The sequence below is a fragment of the Rhipicephalus sanguineus genome, chromosome 1 (assembly GCF_013339695.2).
Source record: "Rhipicephalus sanguineus isolate Rsan-2018 chromosome 1, BIME_Rsan_1.4, whole genome shotgun sequence".
NCBI lineage: Eukaryota > Metazoa > Arthropoda > Arachnida > Ixodida > Ixodidae > Rhipicephalus > Rhipicephalus sanguineus.
Window position 1 is genome coordinate 232,761,473 of NC_051176.1, and position 15,520 is coordinate 232,776,992.

Below are 15,520 nucleotides of genomic sequence, written 5' to 3' on the forward strand. Positions count from 1 at the left end.
GCATGGACGTGGACCAGTACAGTGAGGGGGGGGGAGGGGAGGGGTGGCAAGCTCACCAATTTCTAATGCACTTCATCTGCATACTTAATTTTCTTGCAATTAAATCTTATTAGTAACACTTTCTAATATGAAAGCATAATGTACAGTACATTTCTGGTGAAACATCTGATAGAAAGGTGGACAAGATTAGCTGGTGAGTAGACAAAATTACATAGTCCTGTGCTGAAGTGCTGCCCAACAGAAGGTAAATAAACTTGAATACTTTGTCTCTTACACAGCTCGTCCTTGTATGTAACTCTGCCGGACGTAATCCGACTCTCTATTTCCTTCTGCAATGATAAACAGGCACATTTCACGGGCGAGGTTCCTTGAACGATGAGAAGTATAGCATGTAAGAAAAATTGAGCACGCAATGTTCATTTGTTTATATCTCCATTTCCTACAGAGTTTGATTAATAAGTTTTAATAAGGACATTATAGAACTAAGAAGGTTATAACATTTGGATCAGCTTCTACTAGAGCGATTATGTAGGTGGACCACTAAATGCACGAAGAGAAATAGAGGCACACGAGTGCACAATAGAGTGCTGCCAGGTTTAAATTTCCTGCATTATTTTCTGTTATAAGTAGACTCTCATTAAACGAAACCTGAAGGGACCAGGAAACTATGTTCCATTTAACAGGAGTTCCATTTTCTGAGATGAACAGGGGTGCAGAATTCAGGTACGAAACCAATCATATCAGAGGCAGTTGTTCCATTTAAGCAGCATTTCCGTTTTAGAGATTTCCATTTACTGAGAGTCTACTGTAGTGTTATACTTACAGTAATAAATTGATCTATCCTAAACGATTTCCTGATGCATGGAATTATATTAAGCTGTAATGCTATAATGATGCCAAAGTAAATATATACATAAAGTTTTTGTGTTTGAAAGTGGTAATAAGAGTTAATTTAAGCATATTTATAAAGCATGGATGCCGACTGATGTGCATAAATGATCCTGGTGCAACTAATGTGATGAACTGCTTGTAAAGAAAATTATGAGAACTTTCTTGTTAAAAAGCATGTTATGTAGTAACACCAGGTGACTAGAATAAGTACCGAAATGTAAAGTTTCCATTGGACTAGAATGCTGCTTAGGCGATACAAAATTTTGCGAATAAGCCCCTAAGATCCCAGGTGAAAATTTACAACTGGGAATGCAACTGGTCCCAACTGGTCCCAGTTCAAATGGTTTATGGAACAATTCCCAGCGGGGACCAGTTGGGTCCCCACTGCAACTGGTCCCAGCTGATCCCAGTTGGGTCCCCACTGCAGCTGGTCCCAGTTGTTTCCCCACTGCAGCTGGTCCCAGCTTGTCATTGTTTTTTGTCCGCTTGTCCTATTGTCCTTTTTTGCCCAATTAGAATTAGCCTTGAGTAAGTGTTTCATGGGTGCCCCGTCGTCATGCAGAAGGCCTGCAATATAGCAGCGCCCATGCAATGATAATCACAGTGGATGAATGAGGCATACGTTCAAATATACTTTCATAATCAAAACTACAAATGCTTATGCTGGCCCTTCATGATGTCGGCGACCATTTTGCCAAGGCAACTATGTCTTGTGTCACTTTCTTTTGGGCAGCCGCAGCAGCACTCGAGGAAATGCCTCCAAAATTCTGAAAATAAACAGAGCCATGAAATCAGAAAAACTGTAACACTTCTTTATTGAACTTTAACTTTGATAGCAATGTGTACAAGTTGGGGGTACAGTGGAAAAATTATCTAGACCTGTGATTCACCGCACATGTTCACAATGTTGCGGAAGGCTGAGTGAAATATTACACACCCAACTGTGGCTTATTGCGTAAAAGAAACACAGCATATCTGCAAAATTTTGCGGCAATCGAGGAAGGAAATTACAAGAGAGGGCAAAAGAAAAAAATGAGTGGTGCTTTAACCTGTTTGCATGCTTGCGTCCTGTGTTCTTTGAGATTCACCCAAGCATGAACTGCAAACTCGCCCAAGCTTATACATTGTGTGGTTAACACTGAATTACTGCAAACTATTTCAATAATCACTTACAATCTGTATGGTTATCTTTTTCGGGATGGTGGTGACTATTATGCATAGAGCATGCCACTAATGTCAACTTAAAGATGGCATGAAGTAATTAATTAAGCTATGGTAGATTCACGATGAGGCAGTCAGAAATATATAACAGACTGTAGTCAAGGCAGCCTAGATTCCATATCGTTGCAAGCCCAACACAGCAGACAGGCTGCAATGAGTTGGCTAAAACACGTGCTGCACGTTACATGCTTATGCAATTAAGCCAACAGCATTAATAAACCGCACCAGTGAACATATGTTACGCACATTTTGTAACGAATTATATCGTTCTTGTGATGTTATGTCGAACAAGTTTGATAAGCCGATTGGTGCGCACGCCAACGCACACACCGCATCGACTAGAGCATTTTATTAAGAGGCGATAAACGCGTTTTTGGCTCAACACACACGCTGAGCATAAAGTACACAAAGGGTTTGCGAGACTTCAACTACACTCACGAGCAGGGCACCGGTCCTTCAGCCCTGATCTACGCTTATGTTTCTTTGTGCACAGAGATAAACACAACAACAAACTGCAACAATATATGTGCGCAATAATTCAACCTCCATTAAAGCGTCTGAACTGAAGCGTCGCTGGTCTCGCTGTCATCAGATACCAGAGACGGAGGACGAGGGACTTGTTTTCCCGATCTTTCTGCTTCGTCCCACGTTTTTAATACAAAAAATAAGGGCAATATCAAACAAAGACTAAATAAGAGTAAATACCATGCACTCAACTCACCGAACAATCGGAGCACATGGGCCTTGACGTAAGCTTGTTGCTCGTCTTGCCGTTATTCTTGGTGCCACTTTGTAGAGTAATAATCCAAGACATTTGTGGCTGAGTTCTTATGGTGCACGTTGAACATAGCCTTCACGTTCTCGTCGCGGAAATACACTAAAGCAAACACCGTGTAAGCAGGCTTACATGTCGAGATTACACAAAGTATGCACAAAGCGTGCGCCGAGTTAACTTTTTGGCTTAGCTTGGCTGGCTTGGCCGCAAGCTCGGCTTGTCTTCGTATCGGGCGAGCGCGGATGGCGCGCCGGACGCACGACATTTGCACCTGGTTTGCACCACATTATTTTCGCCTGTATTTTTATAGCGCTACTTGTCTTGCTTAGCATAAATTGCTGTAAAATTTAAATATTATTCAAAGCTTCTTTTTAAGGTTAGGACATTCTATAGAAGCAAGGAACGTGAAAAAAAAAAGTTCATAACAATTAACACGCAGCATCTCTGGCGCCACGCCGCGCACCGGTTCACTTTTTTGGTCAATCAGCTGTTTCTGTGCCAGTTGCATTCTATGGTGTTTAACAACACCTTCGCTATTTAGGCGCTGCTGTGTTGTCGATTCATTCGCAATTGCATCGTGCGTTTGCACATTTTTTTTTAGTGTGCTTTACCAGTGCCTGTTTACCGCAGGGCAGGTACGGAGACACTGTACTGTCGTGGTCGACACGCAGTTTTTCTATAACATCATAGCCGCGCGACTTGCTGACAGCGTACGTTAACGTGATTAGATTATCAAAGTGGCATGATTAGAAAAGCTACGTGCCAACCACGACGGTAAAGTTTTTCCGAACGGTAAAGCGGCGCTGAAAAACCCTTTCGTTGCGCCACGTGTGTCTCGTCACCCTCGCTCGATCATGATCTTCGTTTCAACATGAGAAGCCGATCGAGTGCTCTGCTCAACCGCGGTTAATGAAGCGGAATCACTGTTTATTTGGAGCCTGGATATCAGGCCCGTAGCCAGGAATCATTTTTTTTTGGGGGGGGGGGGCACTTGGTGAAGGCCTAACTATTCGAGAAAAACACCTATTTTCATTATTTATTTTCGGTAAAACACCCCCTTCCAGGCAGCGCACAATTGGGACCACTTGCTTCCAATATAACTGGTTAGGGCTTCCAACTGGGACCAGCTGCTTCCAGTTCAACTGGTCATGGTTCCCATTGGTGGCCAGTTGAGTTGTAACTGGGACAGCTGCTAACTGGAACCAGTTGCAGCTGGAATCAGCTGGGACCAGTTGAGTTGTAACTGGGACAGCTGCTAACTGGAACCAGTTGCAACTGGAATCAACTGGGACCAGTTGAGTTGTAACTGGGACCAGCTGCTAACTGGAACCTGTTGCAACTGGAATCAACTGGGACCCATTGGTTTCCAACTGGGGCCAGTTGGACTGCAACTGGGACCATTTGATCCCAGTTAATACCAGTTGAAACCAGTTGGATTCCCAGTTGCACATTTTCACCTGGGATTGTACTTCGTTTCTAGTGTTGCATAGGCTTTCATTCACTGCTCTGCATAAATGACTCATATTTATTTGTCCCCACAATATAGTTAGTGAGTACATATCACAGGAAGGGTGCTGCCAACAATGAGAAGTATAAGACAGATCAAAAAAGCAACAACCGTAAAATGCCGAGCAAGCGCCCCCCCTACAGTGAAGGATAATCCGACCATATTTGGTGGTGGGGGGGAGGGGGTGCTTGCTCGGTTCCGGACCGAAATTCAAGATGGCGGCGGGACAGCTGCTAAAAATTTCTTGAAGGTGCAACACTTATAAGGGTTGAACAGGAACAATCGCACCGATAATGTTACGGTCCATTTCTTTTCTTCATACTGAAAATTTCTTGATAATGTCAATGAGTGAACTGATGCAAGTTTACACAAACGATGCCTGTCTTGAAAAAAAAAGCGGCCGCAGGGGAGGACGAGAAAGGGGGGGGGGGGGGGCTTGCTCGATCATTGGCGCTCGGCATTTTACGGTATGCATTTCACTGTATCACTGTTTTGCTCCAAGTGCATCACACTGAAGCGAAGAAAAACATTTAAAACTTTCACTAACCAAGTGTATATATTATATTTATGTACACACAAATGTTGTTGACATGCGAGCCCCCACTCCAGCCCCATGAAAAAAAAATTTCTGGCTACACCACTGGATTCACATGCACATTACAGAACTCTAGGGGGTCAAAATTAATTTTTAGTCCTCCACCATGGCATGCCTCATAATCATATTCTAATTTTGCCACATAAAACCCCAGAAATTATTATTCATAGAATAATGCTGAGTCAGCATCTTTGGTTGTTTGTTCTTGACACATACGTGCCTGCATATTGTGTAAGTAGAGTTAGCTATGGTGGTTATTCACTTAATAAGCATTTCTATTAAAACTTCTTTTTTCCATATATTGGGGGGGAAGGCGGCGGGGGGAGGAGCAACCAATTGCATCCAGTATAGTCGTTTGCAGTGAGTCAACGTTGTGTGTGGATTTGGCATCATTCACAGTCTTGTGTCTGCTCCTTTTTTGCAGTCCATTTTCGTGCACTGCCAGTCACAACAGAGCTCAAGGCGTTCTCAGATGCCGTTGATGTTTACATGCTGAATCCAAACCGGACAATTGTTCGGCGTTGGCTTTCCAGGCGAACAAATCTAGGTGAGCATATGGACCCGCATTCACAAAGCAGTTTGTCTATGATAGAGCTGTCCTTAAATATGGGCCCTGTTTTGTCATAACTGAGGACATATTGTCCCAGTAATGACATACGATTCTTGCAAACATAAGCATATTCTCCCGGTGATGAGCAATGCTGACTTCATTTCAGGTGCTGTGAGCCTAGAGTACCCATTGTCTCCTCAACCTGACTATGGAAAGTGGACAATTCAGGTCATTGCTCAGGTGTGTCTAGCTAGCACATGACAACTGTGTGTGGAATTGTACGTTTTATCTTGGTTTGCAATTTTTGGTTGACCTTTCTTTTTCTTTCCTTCATGTAGGGCCAAGTTGAAGAGAAGACATTTGTTGTAGAAGAGTACTGTAAGTAGACAAATTTGATTATGAAATGTTTAGAAATTATGCATTTCATTCGAGCAATGCATTCGGGAGGTGCTTTATTTATGATCCATATTCCCTCTAGATCAAACAAGATTTGAAGTCAATGTCACACTGCCCACATTCTTCATGGCCACGCAAGAGTACATTTACGGCACTGTCGTAGCCAAGTGAGTGCTTCTGTAATGAGCAGTATTTGCTCGCTGATTTGGGAGGATTGTGTGCACAACTTGTATGATTGTTTTTGCATCATCTTCACAGTTTCACAAGTGGGGCTGCAGTCGCTGGAAACCTGACACTTCGTGCAACTGTTGAGCCAATAAATCCAACTTACCAGATTCACCGCAGTTCATCTAGGTACATTGAAAAGGTCTACCGTTATGTAAGTAAAATTCTGTGTTAGTTACCCTTCTTTCGTACTTGTCAAGCCTGCATTGCATTTGTTTCAGAATATAATATTTGAAGCTTCAGTTTCTGTTGCATCACTTTGTCTTTCCAACTTGGGTTGAGAAATATGAGCGCATGCTGGTTTCATGGCAGTTATAAGCCAGTGAGATGAAACAAATACTGTGATACTGGGTGCTGTTAGTTGTCTGTGATGTGTAGCTAGCTGCTGAAAGTTGCACAGGTCTCCCCAAATCACCATTTTTTAATACATAACATCCTGTACGTTTGTTAGAATCAACGTTAAACTAAGCTTTTGCGAAATGTTTCAAACAAAGGGTTGCATGATGCTAGCTTTGTTGTTCTTTTCGTAGACCAGAGTGCTGCTTTGCACACTTTACTATCTTCCCGTTTTTGATCAGATTACAAAGCAATCACTATTTAACATTCATCGATTGTAGATGCATTTTTTTCAATCGACAGCACATATATGTGCGCACCACCACCAGTAACAAGCTTCTGCTACCGAGGTAACTCCATGCTCGGTGGCACAGCATGCAGCCATAAAAGGAATAAATGTGCAGTCGCCCTGAGCCGGTATTTTGTAGCAATGCATTTTCGGGCTTTTCGCACTTGGCCGGTGCTCAGAGCTATGGTCTGCCCACATTGTCTGATGAGCTGGCTGTGAGGGGTGAATGATAAGACTTGCATAGAATCAAGCATAAGATATCGCTACAAAATATCAGCCCAGTTGTGTTGAAAACAGTACCTGGACTGCTGGATTCCTGTATTTGCATTTTGTTGACGCAAAGCAACAACATGCACTGTGGTAATTGCAACAGCATTAACCGATTCAACCTGTATGCACAAGATGCCTGGATAGTGCTCTGCGCCAAGAAGTAAACGTAAACAGGCTGTTGGATACATTACACTGTGGAGTCTCCCTTATGCCTCAGATTTGACTACGTGGAAGGTCTGAAATGGATTTTGTTTTCTTTCTTTTTCTCTGATATCCACAATGTGCAGTTTGAAGGAGTCCGGGACTTTGCGTTCTCCCTGCGTGAGCTGAGCCGTTTGGTCTCACGCCTTGACGGGATGAAGGTGGTAGTGACCGCCCTTGTCGGGGAACGCTTCCTGGATCTCATCGAGACGGGCTTCTCAGAGTCCTTAGTGTTCAACTCGAGCCTGCAGCTGCGTTTCTTGGGCTCGTCTCCACAAGTGTTCCGCCCCGGAATGCCCTTCAAGGCCTATGTGAGTAATCGCTGCAATTCTCATTGTCCGATATTGACCCCGTCACTTATAAGCCTGCAGCATGTTAACTTACGAGAAGCTTTCTTAGTAACCATTACATGTCCTTGGTTATCACAGTGCATCCATCAATGTTAGGTGTAAACCAGGCCCCTTTTCTTCAGTGCTTGATATATGTTGAATGTATTTTATACTATTTTTGCTCTTTCTTTCCTTTCATTTATTCAATGAATCTATTAGTGTGAGTATGCACTAGCACACACTGAAAAATCGCAGCTGAGCTCTTCATTGGAAGCACTAGCAGGGGTAATAAGAATGACATGGGTGCAAAGTTATTAGTGCTTACGAGTGAATTAGGCATGGGTTGGGAATTAATATCAGTTTAATTTGCTACTTGGTTCATCTTATGTATGTATTGAAGCATAGTGAGATAACCACTGGGTGTTGTACAAATAGCATACATAACTTAAATAGCATTACCCAGCAAGACATTTGACATAAAGAAACTGCTGAATGTGTCTAACATTCAGCAGGTATAGAATGTCGTTGAATAACTACTGCAGCAAAAGGGAGAGTTGGGCTAGTTGGTTCGGGTTCAAAGCAGCGCTCATGTTGTTAGTAAGTCTTCTGTGTCTTTCGTCTTTTGCGCTGTTCCGAAAGGAATAACTACTCTAGTAAGATCTCGAAAATTGTGGAATTGGTGGGGTCACCAGAAATTGGCAATGTGCCAGGAAAGCCATGAAGACATCTTTTTTTCTTTTAAATAACAACTTAATTTTAAAGTTTACTGTTTAAGAAAATATGTAGAGATTTTTATATTTAAAGGCACCCTATGACACCTTTTGAAGTAATCGTTGAACAATACCCTTGTGCCTAGTAGCACAATGCCATAGCCGCTGTGTTTTTGCAGCAGATGGCGGGACTTTCAGTGGCAATTTTTCTGCACAACAAAGTCACATATCAGTATACAGAAAAGGTTGACAGACTCCAAAACGAATAATTCAACAGTCTAATTTGGCTTAGTATTTTCCTTTAGTGTCCCTTTAAGAGATATTTTGGCACGCTGATCAGCCGCACACATACACTGGTGTGCAGGTAAGCGTGTCGTACAGTGATGGCTCTCCACTGCCAGCTGAGTACTTCCGCAACAAGCGTGTGGAAGAGATGCTGCGCATTACGCCGTCAGTTACATACGTGAGCGGCGGAGCAGGCGCCGGCCACCTCCCAGAACCAGTGGCTTCGGCCGTGCCAGGCTCACCTGGCATCTGGGAGTTAATGCTCGAGTCGACACCTGTTCTCAGTGATCCTACGGCCATCAACGCAGTGCGGGCGATTCGCCTTGAGGTGAGAGACCACTTATTCATGTCATCATGCTGCTGTCCTCTGTCAAACATCACACATCGAGATGGGCATCATGCTGCTGTCCTCTGTCAAACATCACACATGGCTGTTTTCCAACTCCAGAAACCACAAATGTTTTCTTTATTGTGTGCTAAAGCTTGTTATCTTCAAATTAAGGTCTTGTGAATACTTGATACGATTAAGAATTGAATAAGTCACTATGATCCCATTGACATTTACTCTGTGCTGTGGAGGAAGGAACAAATTATTTCGTTCCTCCATGCAAAGTGCACTGTCTTGGTGGCCTGCCTCTCTCGGCAAGCTGCAGACATGGCATTTGTGGTCATTCCTATGGCATCCGCTCAACTTCCCCCCGTGATTAAGAGCAAAAGGAATAAAAGCCCCTATAATCATCATGTTTTTTTTTTCCTTTGTGGGTGAGGGTTGTGTCTTGTTAAAGGGCCCCTTTGCTCCAGATGCATTTGCATGGGTAAAGGGGATCTCGTTGCACCAATCCACCCATGGCCCTCCCGAGTTCAGAATCTTCAGCAGTCGGCAAATTATACTGAAACAGAAAAGATACATGCTCGTTAGTGTTGCTACCAATCATGGTCAAGACATGTTACATGCAGTGTGGTTAGGCTACAATGGCAATGTCAAGTTATGTGGGTCAGTATACTATATGAAATACAGGCAGACCCATTCAGGAGGGAACTGAAAAACGAAACTTCCCTAGCTATACGAAAAATCACCATGAATGAAGTACAATACTACCCTCTTAAAGAAGTACTGACAGGAAAACTGCATACCTATTTTTTGCTTGTTCGAGCAGCTGTCAACTCCATGATTGTGGTATGAAGCTGGATTTCATTGTTGATGCAACATAATCCATTACATCACATTTTATTTCGCCCTTTCAAAATGCATGTCAAGCACAACATGGCATTGAATGTGGTATCACAAACCACTCAACAGCCCTTGAGCCAAGTGGGTACTGTTTGAAGGCCATGCAGTGACCCCTTTGCCAAAATCGGCCAAATTGGCCCTTTCACTTGTTATATTCTCTTTGAAACTACATGTGTGTATCTGTGCATGTACACACATATTCAAACAGTCGTCTTTTATATGTATCTCTATATTCAGGCTGTACTCATGTTTCTGCATGTGTGTTCCTTCTACAGCCAAGCCATACGGGGCATAATTTACCCGTTTCCATTTTTACAGGCCGAGTTCTACGATTCAAACTATGGTCATGTTCGGACAAGCCTTGTGGCCTACTCGTCCTACTCACCCACAAACCATCACTTGCAAATCACAACTAGCACCAAGTTCCCAAAGGTGTGTGTTGGGTGTAAGATGTGCCGTATTGCTTCTTCTGTGACATTATGAGACTCACACTTTCTGTTCTCTGATATTGAAATTTTAAAGCATTAGTTTTTTAATGCGAGTGCATTGTATGACAGCATTGTTCAAAAGTGTGTTTTAATCTATATATTTATTTTTTGCTTCAGCTTTGTGTAATGCAGTAGCTTTGCAGCATTCATTCTTTTGCAGAAAGGTGCTGCATATATAGCTTCTCTATTGTAAATCTTTAATTGAACCATATTCTAGACCTGCAAAAAAATTTTTGGCACAGTAGTTTATCACACTGAAGAGGAAAAACCAGAAGCATAAAAAAAAAAACAGGGACCGGACAGGTACATACTAATTATGGAAAATAATATAAGCAAGTATTTTATGTTTCTCTCATCCTTTCTATGCTTCTAATTTGCCCTGTAATTTTAGATATCATATCATTCTAGTTCCAAAGTCTTGGCAATATTTTAACTGTCTTTCATGAAAATAAAATATTCTCTTCAATGCTTGAAAAAAATCTATTGTTCCTCTCAGGTTGGAGAATACATTATTTTTCATGTACGGTCCAACTACTACGTCGAATGGTTTTCGTACCTGGTAAGTTACTGCTACTGTTATCTCCAAATAACATATGGTTACAATGTGGCAAAAATATCTAAAAATGATGCGTTTTGTAAACCAACAAAATAGTTCCATAACTGATTGACATGTATGTCGTTGATATGAAAGGTTTTTAGAATTACAGAAATAGTCATTATGGCTTCATTTATCAGCATTACATGTATATCTGGATAGCCTCCAAAACCTTATGACTTGTTGCTTGATGCATTGGTAGATAACCTAACAAAAGAGCAAATTTTCTGTCCGAGATGACCATATGCATGTACATAGCAAATTGTGTCCCCTGACCAACATAAACCTCAAAGGACAGCCAGTGGCAAACTGGCGTTGCCACTTCACAAGGCATATGTTCCGTATGAAGTTGTACCTTTGAAGTGTCCACATGTTGCATGAAAAACTTCTCCCTACATAAAGCAATGAAGACCTCATGGTAACATTGGGGGAGACCAGCCACTGCACATGTAATAAAATAGCTAACTTAGAGCTGTTCATATTTTTTTTCTGTCCAACCTTGTGAATGCCATGTATCCATCTTCAAAGTTTCTTCTAATGCATGCAAGTGTAGACCGTGGCTTGTTCTGTGTCTGATATATAACCTCCTTCTGCCTTGCTTTCGGTACTATAATCCTATCCACATTACATTATGCGACAAATTATGTGTGAATGGTGGTGGTACATTACAGATCATCTCAAAGGGCATCATCTTGCTATCTGGTCAAGAAAAAATGACTTCAAGCATCAAGGCCTTTGCAGTAACCCTGTCCCCTGAGATGGCACCCACAGCCACTGTAGTCATCTATGACTTGGCAAGAGGCAGTGAAGTTGTCGCTGAAAGCCTGACTTTTCCTGTTGATGGCATATCTAGAGACAGGGTAATCTTGCAACTCAAACTCTCTGCTTCTGTTTGTATCAGCCTGTTCTGACCTGTGTGCTTCAGCCACACAGGGGGGAGGGGGGGGGGGGCTTGCTCAGGATTTCACGGTATGGTAAAAATAATAATTGTATACTATATATGGCAATTTTTTGCTCATAACTGAACTTTTTTTGGAAGTGCAGTAGACTGTCGTTAAATCGAACCTGAAGGAATGAGGAAAATATGTTACGTTTAACAGGAGTTTCGTTTACTGAGAGATGAACAGGGATGCAGAATACAAGCCTGAAAACAATCGTATAAGAGGGAGTTGTTCGATTTAAGATATTTCTGTTTACGAGAGTCTACAGTATACAGTCTGCACATAGCATAGGGGCAAAGCAAAGTATTTTGAATTGAATTACAATGTTCACATTATATTGCATTGCAGTTCAACATGACCCTCAACAACCGAAAGGACAAAACGGGACACACCATTGAAGTAGCCATTTACGGAGACCCAGGAACATACGTGGCACTGTCTGCTGTTGACCGGACTCTGTACAACATGCAAGCAGGCACCGAGATCAGTTATTCTGAGGTAACATTATTGCACGCACACTATCATTTGCTCATTATAGAGATTGTACGCATCATTTGATATCTGCACATGTGGCATCCTCAAGTCAATGCCACTGTATGGAGCTTGAAGAAGCAAGAATATGCTTCCTCGTTCTTTGAATGTCTGTAAATAAAAAGTCACAGTTTCGCCGCAAGGGCGAAGCAATGAATGCGATAGCAAGAAACTAATGCTATACGAATTGAGGCTCGCCAATGGATACTCTCAGTTTGAACAGCGCTCCTGTTGCAAAAGCGGCCGAAGCAGCGAAGGAAACTAGCGTGCTTCAAGTGTCGAGCTGTGACACTTGATAGTTCGCGCTCATCTTCTGTTTGTTCGTTTAGCGGCGTCCCTTGAGCTCGAGTGACTTTCGTACGCTCCATAACGTGAGCGCGGGCATCACGGTGAAAGCGTGAAACATCCCTCTTCCCCTCACCACGAGAAAACCGCATGAGCAGACAGCGGAAGGGCAAGGTTCTCCCTCCGCAAATATAAGAAGCGAGCGAGCCGACGACTTTTAAATGCGCCCGTCGCGCTCGTAGCACCATCTCGCTGGTAATGAAGAAACGCCTATCGCCTGCCGTCTCCGAGTCCGTCCAGCGGTAAAGGGTGTGTATATAACACTCGCCGTTAGCTACGTGGAGGATCTGCGTTTCGTGGCGTAGTGGGTAGCGCCACTCGCTGCAGAGCAAGAGGTCCCTGGTTCGATTCCGTGCTTCGGAAGCATTTTTCTGAATTATTTTTCTTTGGGGCTTTTACCTATATATACATACCTATACATATACGGTGCATAACGGCGGCGACGGCGACGGCAAAATTCAGCCGAGACTGTCCATATAATTGCTATCGCAATAAAAATTCATATAGCATCATCTTTGTTAAAGTAAGGCCACCAGGTTGCATTTATACATCAGGATGAGAACTTGGGAAATGAGTCGCTTATGAAAACTAGTTAACAGCAGCTCAAAATTTGTAGACTTTTTCAAAAACTCTATTTACTTGTTCATTTGGAGACCCCAATTTATTTTCTCTCCTTTGTTCTCTCGTCTCCACTTTATGACCCCAACTGAATATGTCCAGAAACAGCTAGGCATTGTTTTGCATTGTTTCCAATGCCAGTTTGATTACTTTTATCAGACAAAGTGTCATTTCTTGTGCAACCTCCTTTCCTGCAATTTTGATATATATTTTTTAAGTAAGTCATCTCTTGCCTCGCTTCTAAACTTTTTGCCCAAGCTATTCGTAACTAATTCATGTGACCTTGTGAACACAGAAGTACTATTATGCACTTGGTGACCTTTGAAATGCACTGTAGGCTTACCGGATGTGTGTGTTTTTCCTGTATTAGGTGGATCTGTTGTTTATAAGAAGCATGGATTTTCCTAGTAATATTATACATACTCTGTTTCATACATAGCACGCAATGCTTCAGAAGCTGTGCAAGTAGTGCAGTCATAGAAATCTCACTCTGCAATTTTTGCCGTGGAATTTCTCTTTATCTGCCACATTTTCTAAATAATGAACTACTTCATTTAGCATTGCAACTACAGCTGTACATGCAGGTTTATGTCAACTTGCATATTTTCATTCACCTTTCAGTAGAGCTGTGCGAATAGCAAAATTTCGGGTGCGAAGTGAATTCGAATATTGAACTGTGAGTGCGAATCGAATCGAATATTTTTCGAATATTTCTCGAATATTTCTAGAATATTTTTCGAATAGTTCGAAGCGAAATTGCAGAAAAAAAGTTAGACAGGATTATTCCTAAGCATATTCTTACGAGACAGCAACATGAAAGTGTTTTTTTTTTTTTGCTAGCTTGATGATGCGCTGGCGGGGTGGTGTTTCATAGTTGTCTTATCAAGAATGAGGCTATGTAGAGGCCGAATTGTATTTATGTACATAATTTCGTGCAACCAAAGTGTTGCCGACAACACGTTACACGTGATAGGCAAAGATGCCATTTCCTCAGCCTCTCCTCTTCTCTCCTCTTTCAACTTCTGTGGAAGCCCAATTGATGTGGCGGACAAGGGTGTGCTCCCGTCAAGTCCGGAGTTCCAAATCTGCCTCGTAGACGTCTATATATAAGAACATCTGAAATTTTGGATGCTAAAAAGCTTCGGCTTCCGATTTTTCGGACTTCCTGTCCAAATTTCAAGTCCAAAACAGCATTAACTGAGCCTCCACCTCCGCCACATCTTTCATCTCCATGTTGGAACCAGCATTTTTTTGAGTTAATACATTTGCGACCGTAGCGGAGCTTGAAAGGCAGGTTTGCCGCAATACCGGGTTGTGATGAGGTGAAGCATATTAAAAATCAAGGAACCACTTCCAATCGTACGTTGACTGTATTTGTTTTTGGGAAGTTCGAACAGTTCAAATAGTAAAATTCCAGTGCGAATCGAATCGAATAGCAAGCACTATTCGAAAAATATTCGAAATTTCGAATATTCGCACACCCCTACCTTTCACCTTCCAGTATATGGCACAAGATGTTTTCGTTGTGAGTGCAAATGATGCACTGTTGCTGCTGGTTGCAGAAACATATTGCTCTACTTCTTGTTCGTAGATAGGTTCAGACCTTCGACACCTTTCACGTGATGAATGTCATATTTTGTGACTTTAGTGGGACTTAATTTTACATTAAGTAATCTGACACAAAGCATGATATAGTCTTCAAACATCATGCACTGCTTTTTATAATGGATCTAAGCAGTCAGAGAAGCCTTCAAAGCACTGCCTCATATGAAACTATGGCAGTCCACAATAATTAATTTTTAGCAGTTTTAGTAGTTTAAGGATTTTTTTAAACACAGAAATGCCAAACTGTACCACCAACTTTTGTGGCTTCCAAGTGTCAACTTAATCTAGCCTCTAGCCCTGTGGCAGTCGTTTGGAGGGGGCAAAAGTGAGGAAAATGGGGGAGGATGTGGCAAAAATTAAAAGCACATGTTAGTATTTTGCTTGCAACTTGCTGTATTTGTACATTTTTATAAGGAGAAGCATGTACTAATGTATGAGCACAGTAACTCCTTCGGAGAGAATGGGGACCATTTTGTCCCGGGTCCCCATTATTTACCTTCTTATTTAGAGCTCACGTCCGAGGGTATTAGGTAATTGTTCAGATGCAGAATTCTGTAGTATTACCTCCTGGAGCTGCAATTGCCTT

The 15,520-nt window shown here is 42.2% G+C and overlaps 1 protein-coding gene across 1 annotated transcript in view; it reads left to right on the forward strand.

Annotated features, from left to right (window-relative positions):
* Positions 1 to 15,520, forward strand: part of LOC119374539 (CD109 antigen) — a 200,298-nt gene that overhangs the window by 151,124 nt on the left and 33,654 nt on the right. The window contains exons 5-15 of the mRNA XM_037644681.2: positions 5,414 to 5,536; positions 5,706 to 5,779; positions 5,878 to 5,917; positions 6,018 to 6,102; positions 6,194 to 6,314; positions 7,343 to 7,567; positions 8,660 to 8,908; positions 10,130 to 10,243; positions 10,796 to 10,858; positions 11,566 to 11,754; positions 12,184 to 12,333. Coding sequence (XP_037500609.1) covers positions 5,414 to 5,536; positions 5,706 to 5,779; positions 5,878 to 5,917; positions 6,018 to 6,102; positions 6,194 to 6,314; positions 7,343 to 7,567; positions 8,660 to 8,908; positions 10,130 to 10,243; positions 10,796 to 10,858; positions 11,566 to 11,754; positions 12,184 to 12,333 — 1,433 coding nt within the window. The remainder of the gene's footprint in view (positions 1 to 5,413; positions 5,537 to 5,705; positions 5,780 to 5,877; positions 5,918 to 6,017; positions 6,103 to 6,193; positions 6,315 to 7,342; positions 7,568 to 8,659; positions 8,909 to 10,129; positions 10,244 to 10,795; positions 10,859 to 11,565; positions 11,755 to 12,183; positions 12,334 to 15,520) is intronic.